The sequence below is a fragment of the Xylocopa sonorina genome, chromosome 7 (assembly GCF_050948175.1).
Source record: "Xylocopa sonorina isolate GNS202 chromosome 7, iyXylSono1_principal, whole genome shotgun sequence".
Classification (NCBI taxonomy): Eukaryota; Metazoa; Arthropoda; class Insecta; order Hymenoptera; family Apidae; genus Xylocopa; species Xylocopa sonorina.
In genome coordinates, this window is record NC_135199.1 from 13004344 (window position 1) to 13022972 (window position 18629).

Consider the following 18629-nt stretch of genomic DNA (forward strand, 5'->3'; position numbering starts at 1 on the left):
GAAATAATTAGTATTATATGAGAACAACCATTTATAAATCGCTTCAGGCCAATTTGGTAGACAATTTGGTGGTACAATCAGTTTATTTTTACAAATCGAAATAATTTTTAACCAATGATGGATTGGGTGTAGTATCTTCTTATTAGCTTAACCTATTGTTCTGTTCTTAAGCCCATCAACGATACAGAATCATATACTTACAACAATAAAGACTTTTTCTCTTTTTATAGAAGCATGAAAATAATGTTTGGAAATTTTAATCATCCTCCTCTTCCATTGCTTCAGGCATCGGATTTCCTATAACGGTTAAAGCAAAAAGTTAATATGTTACAACAAAGTACTCAAATTTTTTAATCGTATACCATTTCGTGATTTTTCTTCGCTAAAGAACTGAAGTAATTTGCTAAGGCGCTGTACATCCTCGAGAGAAGAAGCATTTGTAATAGCTTCTCTAATTTTATTGCGCTCTTCTGGAGTTGTTAAAGGTTTATCCGTAGATGTACCAGACGTTTGTGTTTTCACTTTCTTTGCTATTTCGCGAACCATTTCCTTTCCCTTTTTACTTCTAAAGTAATCGATAGCAGCCTCCCGTTCCTTCATCTTAATTTTCTTGAAGTCCAATAGCCTCAATTGGGGAAATCTATATACAACGTATTGTCTGTATTGTGGCTTTGCGGAAACTGGATTTTGTAGCAAACAAAGGTTCGTTAAATTCTTTAGCTGTGTTAAAGGCTCCAAATCACCAAGTTCCTGAATCATGTTTCCAGTTAACATAAGGGTCTCTAAATTTGGAATACAATGTTCCAATCCTTCGCCGATTCTGACAATACGATTATTATTGAAAAAGAGAGTTTTTATTCTTTTTAACAATGGAAAACCATCCAATTTTCTTATATCATTGTCAGAAAAGTCAATGGTATCAAACTGATCCTAAAAAGATATCACTTCAATGCTTTGATCTTTTAGTAAAACTTACACGTATATAGATTTATCGATATGTTATATTTCGAGAATCCTAAGAAGTAAGAATATATTTAGAATAAATATTTACCAAAGTTGCACCTAAATTTTCGATGGTAGGTATTTTGTAACCTGCAGTAAAATAAAAAAGATTTTAGAAAAGAGGTTATACTTTAATGTTCCTAAGTTATATTTTGTCAATATACTTTCTTTACGAACCTCTGAGATCCAATTCCCGATCTTTTACAGGATTAATATATTGCATAGATTGTTGAATTAAATCTGGTGTTAATTTAACCATTTTCTAATAAAAATATCAACTATAATTGCTATAAAAGTTTACCCTGTAGACAGAATTCGTGAACAATTACAATATCGGTTGTACAGTTTTCTGTGAAGTTATACTCTTACGATTGGTAGCAATGTAATGCACGGTTAAGTGTAACCAACATCGTCTGCGTCAACACTGTGTTTCAAACGCAATCATCATTTAAACAATGAAATAACAACGGTTCTGAATTAAAATATATTAATTGAACGAAATCGACATTATGGTTAAAAAACAAATTGGAAAATTTCTCTCAACACGTACATATGTACGTATATATGTACCTAAATAAATTCCAGCGCACAATTTATAACAGTATCTTAATCTTGTTATTGAATTTTTTGTCAGACGTGTTTCTTTTTTATTTCCATGATAAACGTTGGCTAAAATTCATTATACGTTGTTTACCAATGCGACTTAAATTTACCAAAATCTCAATGCCACCACGGTATCAAAGTTTAATAACGTCCAGGAGGCAGTAAAAAATATAGCGATTCAGCGGCGGGTTTTTATTTATTCAACTTATTATAAGAAAATTATGAGCACTTTTATACCTCGCGTAAAACTTACTTTTAACATTGTCCACTTTAAAAAGGAAAATTGTACCAAATACGAAACTGCTACAATATTGCCATAGACCAATTTAAACAGTCCTACTTCCTCGATTTTTCATAAATATTTATCGGGGAAATGTCGATGTTTGGACTTTATATTTTTGACCTTGAAGTGTTGAACAGTCTATCTGAAGAACATCTGGGCGATCGAAACACGTGAGAATACGTCGAAATATTGTGCTGTCTGTAATTGGTACGTTTTCCAATACGGGAACGGAATAAGCGAAACCATTACCGTCCGTCTGCGTCCTGTCGCAGAATCCATAAAACTACGCTTTCTAATCTAATGCCTCTAACAGGCGAACGACCAAATGCTTTGATAAAAGAAATGTTGATTAACTTTATTAAGTATGTGTATCAAAACTACCGATTACGAGATATCGCGTACTTTGCGCTACAAGTTTAGATTGATTGCGATTGGTCATGGAATAAGTTTATAGCCGCTTGAACTAGAAATTATTAGACAAGATGGCCCGTAAATGCCATTTCAGTGCCACGTCAGTGCCAAAGCCTGATGGTGAACGAGTTAAAGTTACGCACTCCGTAATAGGGTCTTCAAGCGTCGCTTTAACTTCACCAGAGTAAGGAAAAAGAATTCTGTATGCAACAGTTGAAAATTGTATATTAGATCGTGCAGTACAATCGTAAAATCTCTATATTTCGAATGCTTAATCAGTTTTACACGATCGTTTACGTTAGGTCGAAGAAAGAGGCGACAACGTAGAATGGAAAAATACAGAATTTCGTCGATCGATTTGCAATGAAACAAAGCGTAAATACAAATCCACCACCGATGGAGTGTATAGTGACAGTTTGTAATTGCAGATGAGTGACTCGTCAAATAGTATTAAATGTAATGGTTCTATTCAAATAACATCATTTCTCACTGATTGACTGTTTGCAATAGAACTAAAGGAGACGCTGAAAAACGTCGCAGCTGCTCATAGAACGTGCATAAATATTTTAAGTATATTTCTATGGCATAATGAAAAATACCTCTGCAACAGTCGATAAATAAAACGTACGAGTCTCGGTAAACAAGGGCATCGTGAATTTGTGTGAAACACAGGGCCATTGTCAAAGAATTGAATATCAAGCGTATTGTTGGAACGCAGTGTTGTCAATTTTGGAATTGTTAACGATTTAAGAACCAAGACTATCGTGAAGTTTCATTTGCATATTATACATCTAATTATTAGACAGAGACATCCTTGAATTGTAACGAACTCGAATCATAATGTATCAGCGTAGGTACATACTGAATCGTCGAGTTTGTAACAGCACCTGTTCAAAGTTCGAAAGAACTAGCCACCGGATATGGGTAAAAGCTTGTAAACGATCCTTCGATGATAAAACGAAATTAACAGTTAACGATAATACATTATAGGGACGTAACGAGACTCGATTGCCAAATAACATTAGGTCGACGTAAAGATGGTTCTGTACTAAATTTAAGGAATCGCTTGTCTCTAATGCCTCGCTGGTCCTTGGAGGAACATTGGCAACATTTCATGCGAAACAAGAGTACTTTTTAACGATCGATCTCTTCCTCGCGAGTCATAATCCACTCGACGAGAACAGCTCTCGCACTTTCCTTACATGGTAAAGGCATTTTCCTAATCTATCTGTTGCTTTATGTCGTTAGAACGGTATTTAAATATTTGAGCTGTCGTCAGTCGCATTGCGTGTTGTAACCAGTCAATTTCTACGTATCATCGTGAATTTTGGAATCCGTCGAGGAGACAATGAAACGACCGATGAGCTCGACTACTGTTTCTTGTGCATCGAGTATGGAAATTGCTACCAGCTAATTCGGTATATAAATTTTCTTCTCATCCTGTTGATGAATGCTGCGTCAAGGAACGGGTAAACCAATCAATGGAAGGCATCGCGCGTGGTAAAAAGTTATTCCAAATAATTAGCCATCGATTTACAGATGATTTACGTAACGCAGGTGCGTTTTACCATTAGTTTTTCTCGTTAGAATGAATGAAAATTAACTTTGTTTTGGTAGTCGTGGAGTTTCAAATAGGAGAAGGCAACGCGAAGAAGTATCGGCTAACGGGTAAAATTGCTTGTGCAAATATGTATCTGATTTGAGCTAGCGATCGTTAGTGTCGCGTCTCGTCTAATCCTGCCTATGCGACGTTTCATCTTTTTCCTCGCATAGATCCTTTTTTCCATCGATCGAACGGCTTATGAAATGTCAAACACGCGTTCGATGTACCAACGTCATCATCGGTCACTCCTCGGACCGCGCTTCTTGCACGAGGTGCTCGTCGCCGGCGGCTGAAACGATACGAGATATCAAAATGTACGAGTTTACGTTTTCTCAAATGTCGCGCATGTTCTTTTTCAGACGTTCCATAGGTAACGACGGTGTCCTTCAACGACACAAAAGAACTTGCAATAGTATCAGTTTTCCCCTCCGCAATAACAAAGGTTATTCAGACTGCGAATTGCACTACCTTATTTGAATTCCAATGAATTAAAAGCTGAACGGAATTGCAGAAAAATTCATCGGCGCTCGACAGAGTGTACGAACAAAGAGACGAGGCTGGAGCGTAAGAGAATTACGTTCGATTTCCACGGTTCTATTACAGTTGCTGTCTGCCGATGGCGAGACCACCCAACCTCAGAAATCAAATCGCAGGTTGACGCGGGTGGTTCGCGCGCTTATCGAATACCAATTTTCCGCGAGCATACGCCTCGCGGCATCGACCGAGTAATTCCATTTTACTAGAGGTTGCGAAACAGAAGCGAAAATGGGCAAGCGAACGCCGTGGATGAACTCGGTTCTCTGGGCGTGCATCAAGCGGAGGAGAGGTCATCGCACGGTCGGAGCTTCTATGGGTTCTCAAGGTTAGAACTGGTCCACCTTGCAGGTCAGTTTTATCCAGGACGACTCTGCACTTCGGTAGTCGTAGTATCCAAGAATGAAGTTTTACGAATTACAGGTTCTCGAGAGAGGCGTAACTCGAATCCGCATCGAAGATAGGAGACCTTGCCTTCATCCAGGCTCGGGCAGCATCGACATGCCGCCGAGCATGGCACCGCCATGGGAAGGTCGTTGAACGTGGAACAAAACGTAGCCATCGCTTCGCAAGGTCCTTCTTCTCGGATACGAGAGAAGGCGATGGTAAACTAGCAGGGACGGGGAGGAAAGGAAAAAAGGGTGGCAAGACGCCCACATTATTAGGTGGTTCTGGGAGCCTTGAACGTTTCCTTCTCGGTGTTCTCTCGCAAGGATCTGATTCCGACAAATCATTTAAATCGCCCGATGACGCGTTCACGTGTGCAGCGTATAAATCTTCGGCCGCGCGTATGCACGTACGTGCATCATATGTCGTGTACGCGGATATCCCGTGCAACGAAAGTGCATTTCAAAGTTTTCGTTCGTCTTCAGGCTAGCCTCGCAAATGACGTTTTCGCGGGAATCTGAAAACAGGTTGTGACCTTCGGTGTGCCCCACGGAGAACTTAATCAATATTCGAAATGACCGGGGGAAAAAAACGAGGATTATTAATGTTTCCGTCAGATATTACATTCTAGAATGACATGCATATAGCAAAACTAATAACAGTATCGTCAGTTTACCGCCGATCCAAAGCAAGTACGTTCTTGCCATTTTCGCGTCAAAGGCATTTGTTAATTAACTATTCTTCGATTTTCGCTAACGATTATGTGGATAATATAATTGTTTTACTATAAGTTAACCTCTTGAAGCCAACGATACGCGTCAGCGAGTTATTTATTATTAAACGGAAGACAAACGATGAAACGTAATGGTAGAACGCGATTCGATTTTCTTGCATAAATTCGACTTATTCTGAATTATATCAGCCGTGGTCATAATTGTAAAAAAAAAAACAGGTAAACATCGATCATACGTATAAAACGTCAAGGTGGATTAAAAACACAAGAAATATTAACGCAAAAACTATTCCATTCAGAGGCAACATGCATTTGCGTCATATCAAGAAAATAAAAACATCCCGATGTTTGCAATACGCTTCCTTCTGTGTATACGGTATATCAGTTTCCTTTGCATTTCTTGCATCGCAGAAGTGTCTAAACTGGTTTTCCTTATTAGATATTCCACTTATGATTTCGTTAATGTTTCGTTTCGGATTTGCCTGGATCGGTGATTCGAACCCGGATGTATCGTCCTTTCGCTTGCCGAGCGATTGCTTTTAACTATTAGGCTATCCAGAGCCGAACGACGACTCTAATTCTCCTTTGACCTATCCAGAAAAACAACACGCGATAACACGGAATACCCACTGTGCCTGCAATATATTCATCTAAAGTAAAGTTTGTAGGTAACATTTTCCCATTCCAAATAGTAAAGTTTTGTTGCTGTACATTATTGCAATCACCACTATTGACCGACTTGGGAGATGAATGCAGCTGAATACATAAATGTTATCAACTTATATTTGGCATATCCGGATGCCAATAGAATAGAACGGCAATCTAATGGAATATGCGATCTAATGAATATAATGAATGCATTTAATTAGTGTAAACTATGTTAATACACTCCCAGTTTGTCCCGCGAGTAACGATGTTTTTGTGCTCCAGATCCGAACGTTTAAAAGCACCAACACCTCAGCGAATCCTCGTACTTTCGGGAATTATACCAGACGAATTCCAGCGGCTCGTACGATTCTCGATAATGTGTTCTGTTACCCTCTGAAAAATAACTTCGATTTCACCGTTATTCCGCCGTAGGCTGCGACGACTTCGAAATTTCATCGATAACCAAAGTGATTTCGGGCCGATCCGAGAGAATCTAACGTTTCGTCGGAATAATTACGAAGCCATTTACCATTCGTTCACCTGTTACCATTCATATCGATTACCTAACCGACTGCCGTAGCGAAATGAACGTGACCCTGATCGCATCGGTGTTAATTGATTATCGTCTCCTTTGTATGCAACGGCATCGTTACCATCACGCAGGAATAAACTTAGGAGGCCTTGGAAAATCGTGCTATCGGCTGATCCCTAATTGACAATTAATATATATGTGTATTATCGATAAATCAGTCGTTAACATTAAACGGTAGACATTACTACGTAGACGGTACTCGGATGCGATGAACAGAATGAATAATTCACTGTTGACGAGACCGCAAGAATGCATTCCACCGAGGCGTGGTGCGCATCAAAGACCGCAGCATGAACAAGGTATTCCAAAATTCAAGATGGAACAACGTCTAACGTTCGCGCGCGTTCGATCGAAACCGAATCTGTCCTGCATTTTCCTAATCCCGTTTACGCGACATTCGAATAACCCGCGCGACGAATAATGGCTACTTGAAAACGCGTACGTACGCGCTACTTATTCGAAACAGCGGAGCCGAGTTTTGTCAATTCCGCGGTGGGCCTAATTCGCGTAATGTACATATACTGTAGGAAAGTGTCACAAAAATAAATGACGCGACGTTTATTTAAATATATCCGACTGGTAGACGCGCATCGCAAACCGGTTTCGACGGAACGTTTTTTTATCGTCCGTAAACGTTTTATAGCAAAATTTGTCTCGAAAAGAGGTATAGATACACGTGCATAGATCGGCGGGAGAGGCGCGATGGGCATTTTACAGTTTCAGTGGTGAACCACAGAAATTTGCGTCGTCCGCACAAACACCCTGCAGACGCGACCCTTGGACAGTCGAGAACCATCGACGGAGAGCAAAGGAGCACGAGAGTCGTCGTCTCTGGGCAGCGTTTGGTGGGGTCGGTGTTCTATCGTACGAGCGGCCGGCACTGTGCACGCATAGCTGTCCCGACTTTGTGTTGATATAAAACACGGTTTTGATGGCGGGGCTTCAGTTTCTTCGAAGGTAGCCAACAGCACGAAGGTGCCTCTCCTCGGCACGAAGGATCGAGTCGTCGATCTGGCTGCAAACTGTGCACGCTTCTTTCCTTTTTCGATAGTTCCGGGCTTTTGCTGCGCTAATTCAGCGACGATCAGTTCGTGAACGAGGAGCGACAAGTTGGCGATCGTTTAGATCGATTCCGTCCTCATTCTACACCGACCCTTACAATTTCTAAACCACGGTGAGTAAAAGAATTCGAGCCCTCGTCTGTCATTTCCCTTCAACCTCGTCGACCACCGCCGCACCACCGCCCTTCCTCGCGAGCCGTTCTCTCCTTTCTATCGTCGAGTCAAGGGTTTTCTCGACGATTATCGCATTATTTCTAGAGGCCTTTCGATCGTGACATTACAGAGAAGGGAATCAATGGCAAATCGTTCGTTGCGAAAGACATCGCGTTCTCCTTCGTTTATTGTATACGAAGATCGGTTCGCCGCGATCACGTAATTACACCTCTCTCTCGCGCGCTAAGGAATGTCAATCGTTCTTTTTCTTCTTTTTTGCGAAATACTTGGATCGAATCGCGTAATGTCAATATCAAGCGCGATTGTCCATCATTCCGCAAGGTGTTCGCTCGATATTAGAAAAGAACGCGTCGACCACATCTTCGCCGCGATTCTAAATCGAGATATGAAAAAAGTGTGCAAACCAAAATGCGAACCGAAGTTCCGTGATCCCGTTCATTAACCGGAAAATACTTTAACTTTCAATATTTTGCGTATGTATGAATCAATGAAAATTAAACAAACTTTTAACTTCAATTCAGTTATTCATTCGTGAATGGATACCATTGGAAATGCGCGACCTGATTTTCATACTTCAAATCACATCACCAAACACGTGTGTTCTAACATCGTGTTCGGGCTCGCAACAGAGTCTGTTGCGCGATTTTCTGTTATGCTCGGAGTTTGTTTAACAATCTGTCTTTTAATCGCTCTAACCGGTCGTTGAAATCGAATTTCAAAACCGCGATGAAAATATCACGGCTCGAGTACAATACTCGATCGTAATCTGTAATGATCGCGCAATAATCTATCGAGAGTCTAACTCCTTTTATTTGCCAGAGGTCAAAGTCGGGGATTCCGTCCATCCGAGTCGACGATCCAATGCTCGCGTAACACTTCATAATTGTCTCTTGTTAACACATCTGTCTTCTGAAAATTTCAGCCTCCATCTGTGACGTAATTGCCGTTGATAAAAAGAAAGAAACACGAGCGTACAGTTCTGCGAACAAAATATGCATCATATGCTACCGTCGAAAATTATACAAATTTATTCGACGCTTTTTCCCACCATTTTCGTAACTGGATATATTATAGTTACATTCCATTATCGCTGCTAAAACTTACCTAATTAGCCAAGCTACAAGCATTGAGACTGGTAAAAACGTAGCCGCGACATTTAATTCGATCGGTGGCATTCAAGCGCGACCGGTACTATAAATCGTCCGCTGATCGATGGATCGATCGATCGATCGAACGTGCGTGCAACGCGTAAACGATAACCGCGATGCGCAACGCTGCGTTACGTTGTCCCGTGGACAAAGGCATAGCAATTTTCGTTAGGAGATAAAGCCTGGAGGATGCACCTGACCGGGCAGCAAATGGCGCTTAAGGAGCGACGATTTCGATTGCATCACGCGACGCGGCCCGACGGACTTACGCATCGGCGGTTTTGCATTCTATTTTCCCGTCTTCCTCCCGTACCAGGATCGCCGCTGGTTCGCTCATTTCCCTCTGAAAGGACGACTGGCAATGAAAACAAAGAATGAATCGCGTCTCAACGATTCCAAGAAAAACGCGACCGGCTCGTTATTTATTGGACAGGATTTCCATCCGCGCTTGTTATGCTCGTATTTTAAACGCGGCAAGTGAACGACCATTAGTCGTACGCACGATAATAAGACTTAGTGATTCATGCGTTTTTATCATCTTCGTCTCCTCTCGTCGTCGGTTACCGGCAAGGCCCCGCGAACGTTGTTTCCTCGTCAACAGTCGAGCTACAAGAATCTTTCCATCCAACTCGCCATTCATTTACCCGCGAGTTTGCATCCTACTCGTAGGTTCGCGAGGATCGAGCGCTGTTATTACATTTGCCAGCGTAACCGATCTCGCGGAAGTCTGGCTCGTAAATCGATCGCCGCAAGTGGGAATAGTTAAACGTCCCGCGAATAAATAATAACGGTGAGTTACATCAACGCGACAGACGACGTGGTCTAGCCTCCTGGCTGGTTTATCGCTAATTTATGGGCCACTTTTCGCAACGCGAGCCCCGAATCGAACGCGAGACACATCGGTAATCCCTGCTCGGAACCAAGCGGGAACCGTTCCCAGCGTAGAAGCCGCGCGTTTTTACCACGCTGGTCGAAATTAATAATCCAAGCCACGAAACCGCGAAACTATTTGGATACGGCATAAACATCGGGACATTCCGTGGCCGCGTGGATTGAATGAAACCGGTTAGCCAAGGCGGTCTAGAAACTTCGCGGCGAACGCGAGAAAAGTACCAACGGGTATATAAAATTGATGGCGCCAAGGCGGGCCACGAGCACCGGGGAAATGTTTAGCGTAAAACGATCGGAGATTGGCAGTGGCGAGCTGCTGCAGCGACGAGCAAACCGGATTGCGAGATCCAGTGACTAAGTCGGGACTGGCTTTTCATGGCGGGAACAGGTTCCTCCGGAGGATCGCGAAGTCGTCGCTCCAGCGCACAACTACTCCCTCGAATCGTTCTTTCCATTGTCGACGTTCGATGGAATCCGCCTGGCAGGTGTAATTGCCTAAATTTCGCAAGGGATCGCGGCAAAATTGATCGCGCTGCCTTTCGTCCGCCTCGCGAGCCGTTCGCCAAGGGGCAGGAAGCGATCGAGGGAAACGTAGGCGTCGGCCATCGAAGTCTCGCCTCGAGCCAAGTGAAATGTTGCAGCAACGATTCCGCGTAACGGAAGTGCGATACTTCCAGGTTTCGTTTTTTTTTTTCAAAACAGTACTATATATACTATACACACATGCTATAATAATAAACGGTGCACGCGTGCACCAGTCGTATAAGGTTGCGAGGCAGTATAACTGGTCGACGCGTTGCTACACAGTCTTCGTCCCTCGGGTACACGTGTACCCGTTCGGCTTTGAAAGTTAAGCGAAGCGTCGAACGTAGTTTCGTTACCCTTCATTCTTCTCTCATTCCATCGTGTATCTAATCGCCATTGAAAGCCTCGTCGATTCACCCATAGGTGAACGCGCGAAAACTTGCTTAACCAGTTCTCAGCGGCGGTGGCTTTGCGTGCGAACACCTGACAGGGTACCATTTAAGCCAGACGCAACGCTCCATTTCGATTCGCTGCCGATTATTCGCGACTGTTCGAGAAAGGGTTTACCTACTCGTCGTATGGGGAAAGCGCGAAGAAGCGTAGAACGCGAGGAGTGAATGCCTTCGCGCGTTCGAGCAGAGCTCGGCGCTAGCCGATCGAAAATTTTTTTCGAACGATACGAACGTGAGATTGAGTAATCTTTCAATGGTAGTAATATAAGTAACAATGACGCGTGTACGTGTACGAGTGACGTAAACAGTGCAGAGAACTCTGGATACACGCTCGATTAGAATTACAAAGATCGCGACGATGACGGCAAACTTGAATTGTTTGCACTTTTTACAAGAAGCTACAAACGCCTGTAGCATTGCGTGATGGATTATAATACGGCGTCGTACTGTTACGTGATCGATAAGAAATTGTTCGAAAGCGCAGCTATCATCGTGTACACGTGTATACGATAACGCGAAAGATTTCCGCCGGTATCGACGAGCATTTTCTCGATCATTGCCTCGGCGAGCACTCGATCGTTTCGATTCCAAGGCAAGCCGCTCGCGATTAGTCAGGAACGAGAGGAAAGCGAAGAGAGTGAAAATGTAACAGTTCGAATGACAAAAGACTCGAACGGTGCACCTGTACGCGCCTTAAATGGCACGTGATTTCGTTCTAACGACGAAGGTATCCGCAACAGGCGTTATCACGTGCAACGCGTGTCTCGTGATCGATAAGCCAGAAACGCGTCGATGAAGAATTTTGGCGATCGCGTATATCAGCAGACCATGAACGAGAATATCGAGAATACCCGTTGAATCGACATTCGCGTTTCTCTACTCGCGGGCACGGTACATTCGAGAAAATCTGAGTGAAAGGACGGCTCCTAACCCTTCGTCATACCGCGAACATTAGTTCATTGATTCCTAAACCGCTGTCCGCGTCGGATGGACGTGTACGTATCGCGCATCGCGACAAGTTTCCCTCTTCAGAAGGTAGGTGAACGCGTGTTTCGCCACCTCTAACCAAACCGTGCGAGCATCGTTTCCGTTTCCAATCGTTCGAATTAAAGTTCGCCTCGCTTGGTTCACGACAACTGCCAGCGTCTCGATCTCTATAAATTCTCTGCTGTTTTACAGATGACGCAGGTTGTACGAACGTTGTACGACGGCTATCGGGACCTGATGGACAACAAGAGCGACCCGAGGGTGAACGATTGGCCCATGATGAGCGGCCCGCTCCCTACGATGGCCATCTGCCTCTTCTACGTCTACTTCGTCAAAGTATTGGGTCCCAAGCTAATGGAAAATCGCAAACCTTTCGATCTGAGGAGGGTCATGCTATTCTACAATCTATTCCAAGTGATATTTTCCGTCTGGCTGTTTCACGAGGCTGGTATTCGAATTAGTTAACGAAACGCGCGAGACGAATGAAAATCGAGAATTCCTCTTTTGTCTTTGCAATGCGCAGTCGGTGGTGTCCGGATGGGGAGGCTATTACTCCTTCCGTTGCCAGCCGGTGGACTACTCGAACAACCCTAGAGCCCTTCGAATGGCGCGTGGATGCTGGTGGTACTACATATCGAAGTTCACCGAGCTCTTCGACACGATTCTGTTCGTGTTAAGGAAGAAGAACAACCACATCTCGACGTTGCACGTGATCCACCACGGATGCATGCCGCTGTCGGTCTGGTTCGGCGTAAAATTCACCCCTGGTGAGCATTCCAGTTCCGTCCACGTAACTCACATTCGATCGTTTCGAAGTACGCGCAAACTTCTCGCTAATTTATGATAATCGCTCGCGATATATTCCGTCTGGGCGAGATGGCCGTCCCCGAAAACGCAAGTAGCCGCGACAAGCCCCGAATACGCGATGCGCCAACGTTTTGGCTCGCGCGTAGCCACCTGAACGAAATTTTAAAGGTTCTCTAAAAGGTCGCTGTAAACGCGATAAAGAGAATAGTTGCTCGTTATCCGGTAATCGTAATTCGCGGCCGACTTTCGTTCGCAGGTGGCCACAGCACGTTCTTCGGTATGCTGAACACATTCGTTCACATCGTGATGTACTCGTACTACCTGTTGGCCGCGTTGGGACCAAAGATGCAGCCGTACCTATGGTGGAAGAAGTACCTGACGGCCCTGCAGATGGCCCAGTTCATCGCGGTGATGATCCACGCGTTCCAGCTTCTGTTCATCGAGTGCAACTACCCGAAGGCGTTCGTCTGGTGGATCGGGATGCACGCGGTCATGTTCTACTTCCTGTTCCGCGACTTCTACATCGAGGCATACAGGAAGAGAAAATCGACGCAGCTGAAGAAGAAGGAAGAGGCGAGGAAGGAGGCGGAGGAGGAGGAGGAGAAACGTCGAAGCGGATCGACGCAGAGCGACGTGAAGGAGAACGGCGTGATTTACGCGAACGAGTACAAAATGGCGACCGGCTACATCTCGGACAGCGGGCTCAGGAATCGTGTGTTCATAGATAACAGAGGCTTTCAAAAATAGGACTGTCGCGGTGAATTCGTTAAGTCCATGACACGAGTCGGCTGGATTCTCGTAGCTAATTAGACGTTCGATCGAGGACACTCGATCGCTCGGGCCAAACGTTGACTTCCAGGTGCGTTCCTTTGCTGAACCTTTCGAATAACCGTAACTTCCCCATCAATCTACGGGTGGAATACACTTGCGCGAAAGTGTTGCGTAAACTTTCACGCCTTTTTCCCTGTGTTTGTATGCTTCTGAGTACGCGTGTAAGTATGTGTGTATCTGCGAGTGTACAACTAGAATAAGAATGAAACGAGGAAGCCATGGATCGTATCATGGACCGCCTACACCTAATCCGAGTCGAGTTAGGGTCGCAACAATTTGCCAAATTATTCTTCTCGCAAAGTTTTTTTTATCGTCTTTTACGAAGCTCATCGATTCTTAAGTGTAAGGGTTACCTCGTGGCTGAAGCGTCCGCGAATCGCTTCAGTGTAACGTCTGTTACGAATCCCGTTGCGCTCGCAACGTTCTTATTGCTCAAACCATCAAACGAATGGAACCTCTACGGATTGTAACGCCCCTCTGTCGAGGAGATCATCTTCCGTTCGCTCTCTTGCCGCGTTTCACGGTGAACCTTCAACCATCCGCGTCGACATTGTCACGAATGTAAATTAACGTTGAGATTGAACGATCGTAAGTTACTGACAGATAGGTTCGACATCGTACCGATTACGAATCAATTCTCCAGGGCATATGCGACGAGGTAGATAATCACAAGCAAGCGTCGCGTTCGAAAATCAAAAATCGAGAGAACTGATATGCGTATAAGATAGAGATATTGGATTCGGTCTCGTCCTTCCGCTAGCCTGCGCAACGAACGCAAGCCATAACGTGTAAGACGCGATTGGAGTGTGTTAACTTTCGTATCGCAATAATTGTCTCTCGCAGTTAGGTTCCTGTGGTAATCATTGGTCGAATTTTTAACCGATCTCTGACACGTGTGCACATCTACAGGCTGCTTTTCTTGTCCGTACGAGGTACAAAGTAGTGTTGACCTGATTCGAAAAGCGTCGACCCGATACGATGCGAAGTACACTTTCAGTGTGTAGGATAAGTAACTTTGTACAATATGAACAGCTTGCTGCGAACAGAAAATGTATTTATTTTGTGACGATTAAATTGTACGATTTTTACCGAACAAATTACTTTGTTATTTTGTCGCTAACGTTCTTGTCCGGAAGAAAATCACGGTTCTTCAAGAAATTTTACAATCATCGCTGTGCATTCCTTAGAAAATTAGCGGAAGAGCTGCTGCAGAAAATTTTCAGCCTTCCTTTTAAATCTGTTTAGGAAGAAACAAACATGTACAGAAAGTAAAATTTAAATTTCGCGTCCCATGATCTAACACTCCATATATTACTACTATATTACTCCATATATTATTAAGAAATTCCTTAATTTTCATTGAATAGAAAGACTCAGATAAATTGTATCTACCGCTTTAAGGATAAGAGAGAAAAAGATATATAAAAAAAGCTATGCTCTCGAACCCCTGGCGCCATCTCTGTGGAAAGTGCTCAAACTGGTCGGCAATTAGTTTGAGAACTTTCCGCAGAGATGGCGCTAGTAGTTCTTGAGGCGTTCACTTCGCTGTTGATAATTGTGTGCGATCAGTTTGAGCACTTTTCACAGAGATGGCGCCACGGGTTCTTCAGTAGGGTCACAATCATCTGTCTCACTCTTTCTTATAGGTTTTTTTTATATATCTTTCTCTCTCCTACCTCCATAGCGGGAGATATAATTTATCTGACTCTTTCTATTCAATGAAAATTAAGGAATTTCTTTATTCAATCAGCAGTACTCTAAAATTCTGTAATTAAGATGAAAGAGAGCAGCAGAGAGAAGGAAAGAGAAAGCTTAGTGAATTAAGATGCTATTGTGAAATTTGTTGCCCTCCACGTCTGAAAATAATTAGTTAAACAGGGGATAAAAGTTTTGGTAATTTACAAATTTTGCCGATGGTCCTTACTGCTTTGCACTCTACTTTCGCACTGCAATCTTATTCTACGCTGTATCGGTAACGTTTATAAGCGACACAAGAATGGTAACGAGATTGTATAACTCTTGATGTTCGGATAAGTCTACATTGTACGTGTACATCACCGCTTGTGGCATAAACGTGCACTGTAAGATTTGACGGAGTTAGCTGACGGATAAATGAAATTTCTTATTTATCTACAACATGAGGTATTATCAGAAGAGAACCGATTTAAACACCAGAAAGGATCTTTTAAATATACGAAACACTTTTCACGCGCATGTAGGAACGTTTGAGATTAGAAACGATGGAAAAGTAAAACACAACGATGTTCGGTTAATTCACAATCGTTTCGTACTTTTTCACCAGCGATAAAGATGATCTGGCTACTGTGAAGTCCCAGGAACGAACAAACCAGACAGTACTAATTTTCATTGGTGAAAGTGGCAACCGGAGAAAGTCATGAGCCACGCGACATAAAGAAGGCTACGGATAAACTGCATTTACCTTACTAATGCATTACTATACATGTTAATGCACTGCGTCCAGTATATTATACTTTTGTCATTCATAGTCGAAGATACATGAATTAATCAGGAGAGGTAAAAATGAATAAAATTTGCATTATTTCAATTTCAATTAATCTAACTTCACCGGATTTGAATATAGTTGGTTCAAACATAGAAAATGTTGTCAGTTCATCTCCAACAATTTTCACAATTAATTCTCAAATATAAATATTAGCGGACGAAAAAAAAATGCACGTGTTTCGGTCGAGCGATATTTCTCATTAATGTCAACTATTATAGAAACCTATATTGTTTTTCATTGTAGAAAAAAATAGACTTTATTTGCGCGAAATCATCGGCAAAAAAAGAATCGATAAATGACGCTGCTACAATGATCGTAAATTATGAACGCTGATAGTTAAACGCGTGCTTTAACCGTACAAAACAAGGGAATAGACTTCTAATTTGCAAGAAATAATACGAAATTATCCAATTTGTTGAATGGCATTAAACAATTACCGTAAATAACGAAAGACAAAGTTCAGAGCCGTACAATAATCGTTGAAACTTCCATAAAACAGGAGATAATAGAAAGAAAATTAACTTAAACGTTAACAGAAAAAGGTAAAGAGTGATCTGAACAATGATTTCCTACTTTTCTGTTTCCCACATATTTCCCTTTTCCTTATAACTTGTGTGATATAATTACAATTTTAATCATTTCTATATTATTTATTAATTATTTCATATGCATGTCCGTAAAACGAAAATAAAGTGCAACCGACTATATTACAGTATGGAACAATAAAGTGTGGCATATGAAATAAATACATTAAAATGTGCATAAGAAATAGAAGAATCAGAAAGTAATATCACTTTTGCGTCAGAACCCTTAAATAATTCATCAATTATGCTGAACGATTCGATTATGCAAGACTCACCATAAATAATATGCAAAAAACGATATTACATTTGCGCGAGAACTATTTCCTCTCGGTTCAATGTTTTATATTCGCGATCATATTTTCGAATCTGTTGCGATGTACGTTTCCACTTACAGAGTAGTATACGGAATTACAATAACAAATGTAGGGATTCGAATAATAAATATTTCATAATGAGTACTTTTCCACCGTTGGTAGAATGTTAAAGCATTTAAAACGAAGTGTCGTGATCCACAGTGTATTTCCTACTTAAAATAGTAAACATTGGTATGATATTGAGCAGGAAACGATGGAATCAAAGGTTAACAATGCTTAAAACGACATTTGCATACGCCAATTATAATCAAACTACGTAATCACATCGTGAGCAGTCTGATAATATTTAAAGTTCTAGTATTGTGGATGAATTAGCATAAATATTGTGACAACATATAGAAATAAAAGTAATATAGAATTCTAAAGTTCAATCAGAAACAAAACATCCTCTTGGATACCATCATTGATTTCAGTCAAGAAATCCACTGTACACAGAACATTTTCGAGGACCGTGCGGTCTTAACTAAAAATGATGTACAAAAATATTTGCTATCCGAGGCACGAAATCTGCGTTTATGATGGCCATCTCCTTAATGTAACGTGTTTTAAATATTCGGATGAAATCATTGGACATCACACGCTGAAACGATAATTTTTTGGCACTTCGTTCCGAGAAAATCGTCACGAGGCTCCCAGCTGCACCATCGCTGCCCGTTGACCAGGTGAAAACATGCTAATTTGGCTTGCGTTTGAATTTTTTTCGACGCGCAACAAGATTTTATTTTACCGCGTCGGCGTCATCGAATGTTTTCACGGATGCGTGTTTTTCGAAGCCGCGTTGGAGCGACTTCCTAGAAAACTAATCAGAAATGTTTGCTTTCTTCCATTGTGCCTCGCTCAAGCGTAGAGAAATGCAAAACAGATGTTTGCGATTAATAGGAAGGGAATCAACTTAATAAGAAAGAATGCTTGTAATCTGAAGAACTTCGAACCGAAATCGACAACGCGTACAACGAAAATTACTTAACAACGTCGATTCATGGAGGAGGAGGAGAAGAACCTTGAACCCTTACTGTGAAAGTATCGTTATTACTTTACTACCAGAGCTATCCACTCTCTCGGATCACGTCTGAACGGTAACATTTTGTTCCTGTCTCATAACACTTTGGCATCGTTCGAGTTCAAAAGAGAACCTTTCAAACGAGGACGATGTATTCACGCATCCTTTTCATTATTGGATTTGAACGCAATTCCATTTATAATAGTTGAACTTTCTACTATTACTGATGAGATCAATGGTTAAGTTATCAGTCGCTCGGTATAACAACAAAATCAGCCGACGGGAAGGGAAAAATTTAATCGTAACTTTACTTCTTATCCGTGTCATCCATAAACAGCTTTGTACTTTAGACTTACTTATATTCGCAGTAAAAGATCAATTTGGGACTAATTTAAATTTAAGAATTCGCTTAAGCATTTTAACGACGCATGTTTTGCAAGTCAGTGTGGCGGAAGTCTCGGAAGATGAAAAAAAA

General features: G+C 42.1%; 4 protein-coding genes across 5 annotated transcripts in view; 2 read left to right on the forward strand and 2 right to left on the reverse strand.

Annotated features, from left to right (window-relative positions):
• Nucleotides 1-18629, forward strand: part of LOC143425292 (uncharacterized) — a 270075-nt gene that overhangs the window by 169170 nt on the left and 82276 nt on the right. The gene's annotated exons all lie outside the window — the stretch shown is intronic.
• Rpl27a (ribosomal protein L27A) overlaps nt 1-18629 on the reverse strand; it is a 163081-nt gene that overhangs the window by 58488 nt on the left and 85964 nt on the right. The window lies entirely within an intron of this gene.
• U2a (small nuclear ribonucleoprotein polypeptide A'-like U2A) overlaps nt 65-18629 on the reverse strand; it is a 161219-nt gene continuing 142654 nt past the window's right edge. The window contains exons 2-5 of the mRNA XM_076897973.1: nt 1180-1304; nt 1052-1092; nt 363-930; nt 65-297 (exon numbers count right to left, since the gene is read on the reverse strand). Coding sequence (XP_076754088.1) covers nt 257-297; nt 363-930; nt 1052-1092; nt 1180-1261 — 732 coding nt within the window. The 5' untranslated portion in view covers nt 1262-1304 and the 3' untranslated portion in view covers nt 65-256. The remainder of the gene's footprint in view (nt 298-362; nt 931-1051; nt 1093-1179; nt 1305-18629) is intronic.
• On the forward strand, nt 7949-14769 carry LOC143425202 (very long chain fatty acid elongase AAEL008004). 2 transcript variants are annotated; one of them, XM_076897829.1, is made up of 4 exons: nt 7949-7970; nt 12227-12478; nt 12558-12801; nt 13098-14769. In XM_076897829.1, the coding sequence occupies exons 2-4, from the start codon at nt 12227-12229 to the stop codon at nt 13586-13588; spliced, it is 987 nt and encodes a 328-aa protein (XP_076753944.1). In that variant the 5' UTR covers nt 7949-7970; the 3' UTR covers nt 13589-14769. The 2 variants fall into 2 exon arrangements, with proteins under 2 accessions (XP_076753944.1, XP_076753943.1); XM_076897828.1 differs by lacking the exon at nt 7949-7970 and adding an exon at nt 11919-12082.

Coding starts and splice junctions, on each gene's coding strand:
- LOC143425202 (XM_076897828.1), top strand. CDS start 12,035: ATGGACGTGTACGTATCGCGCATCGCGACAAGTTTCCCTCTTCAGAAG. Junction 12,083..12,226: donor CAAGTTTCCCTCTTCAGAAG/GTAGGTGAACGC, acceptor GCTGTTTTACAG/ATGACGCAGGTTGTACGAAC. Junction 12,802..13,097: donor CGGCGTAAAATTCACCCCTG/GTGAGCATTCCA, acceptor TTTCGTTCGCAG/GTGGCCACAGCACGTTCTTC.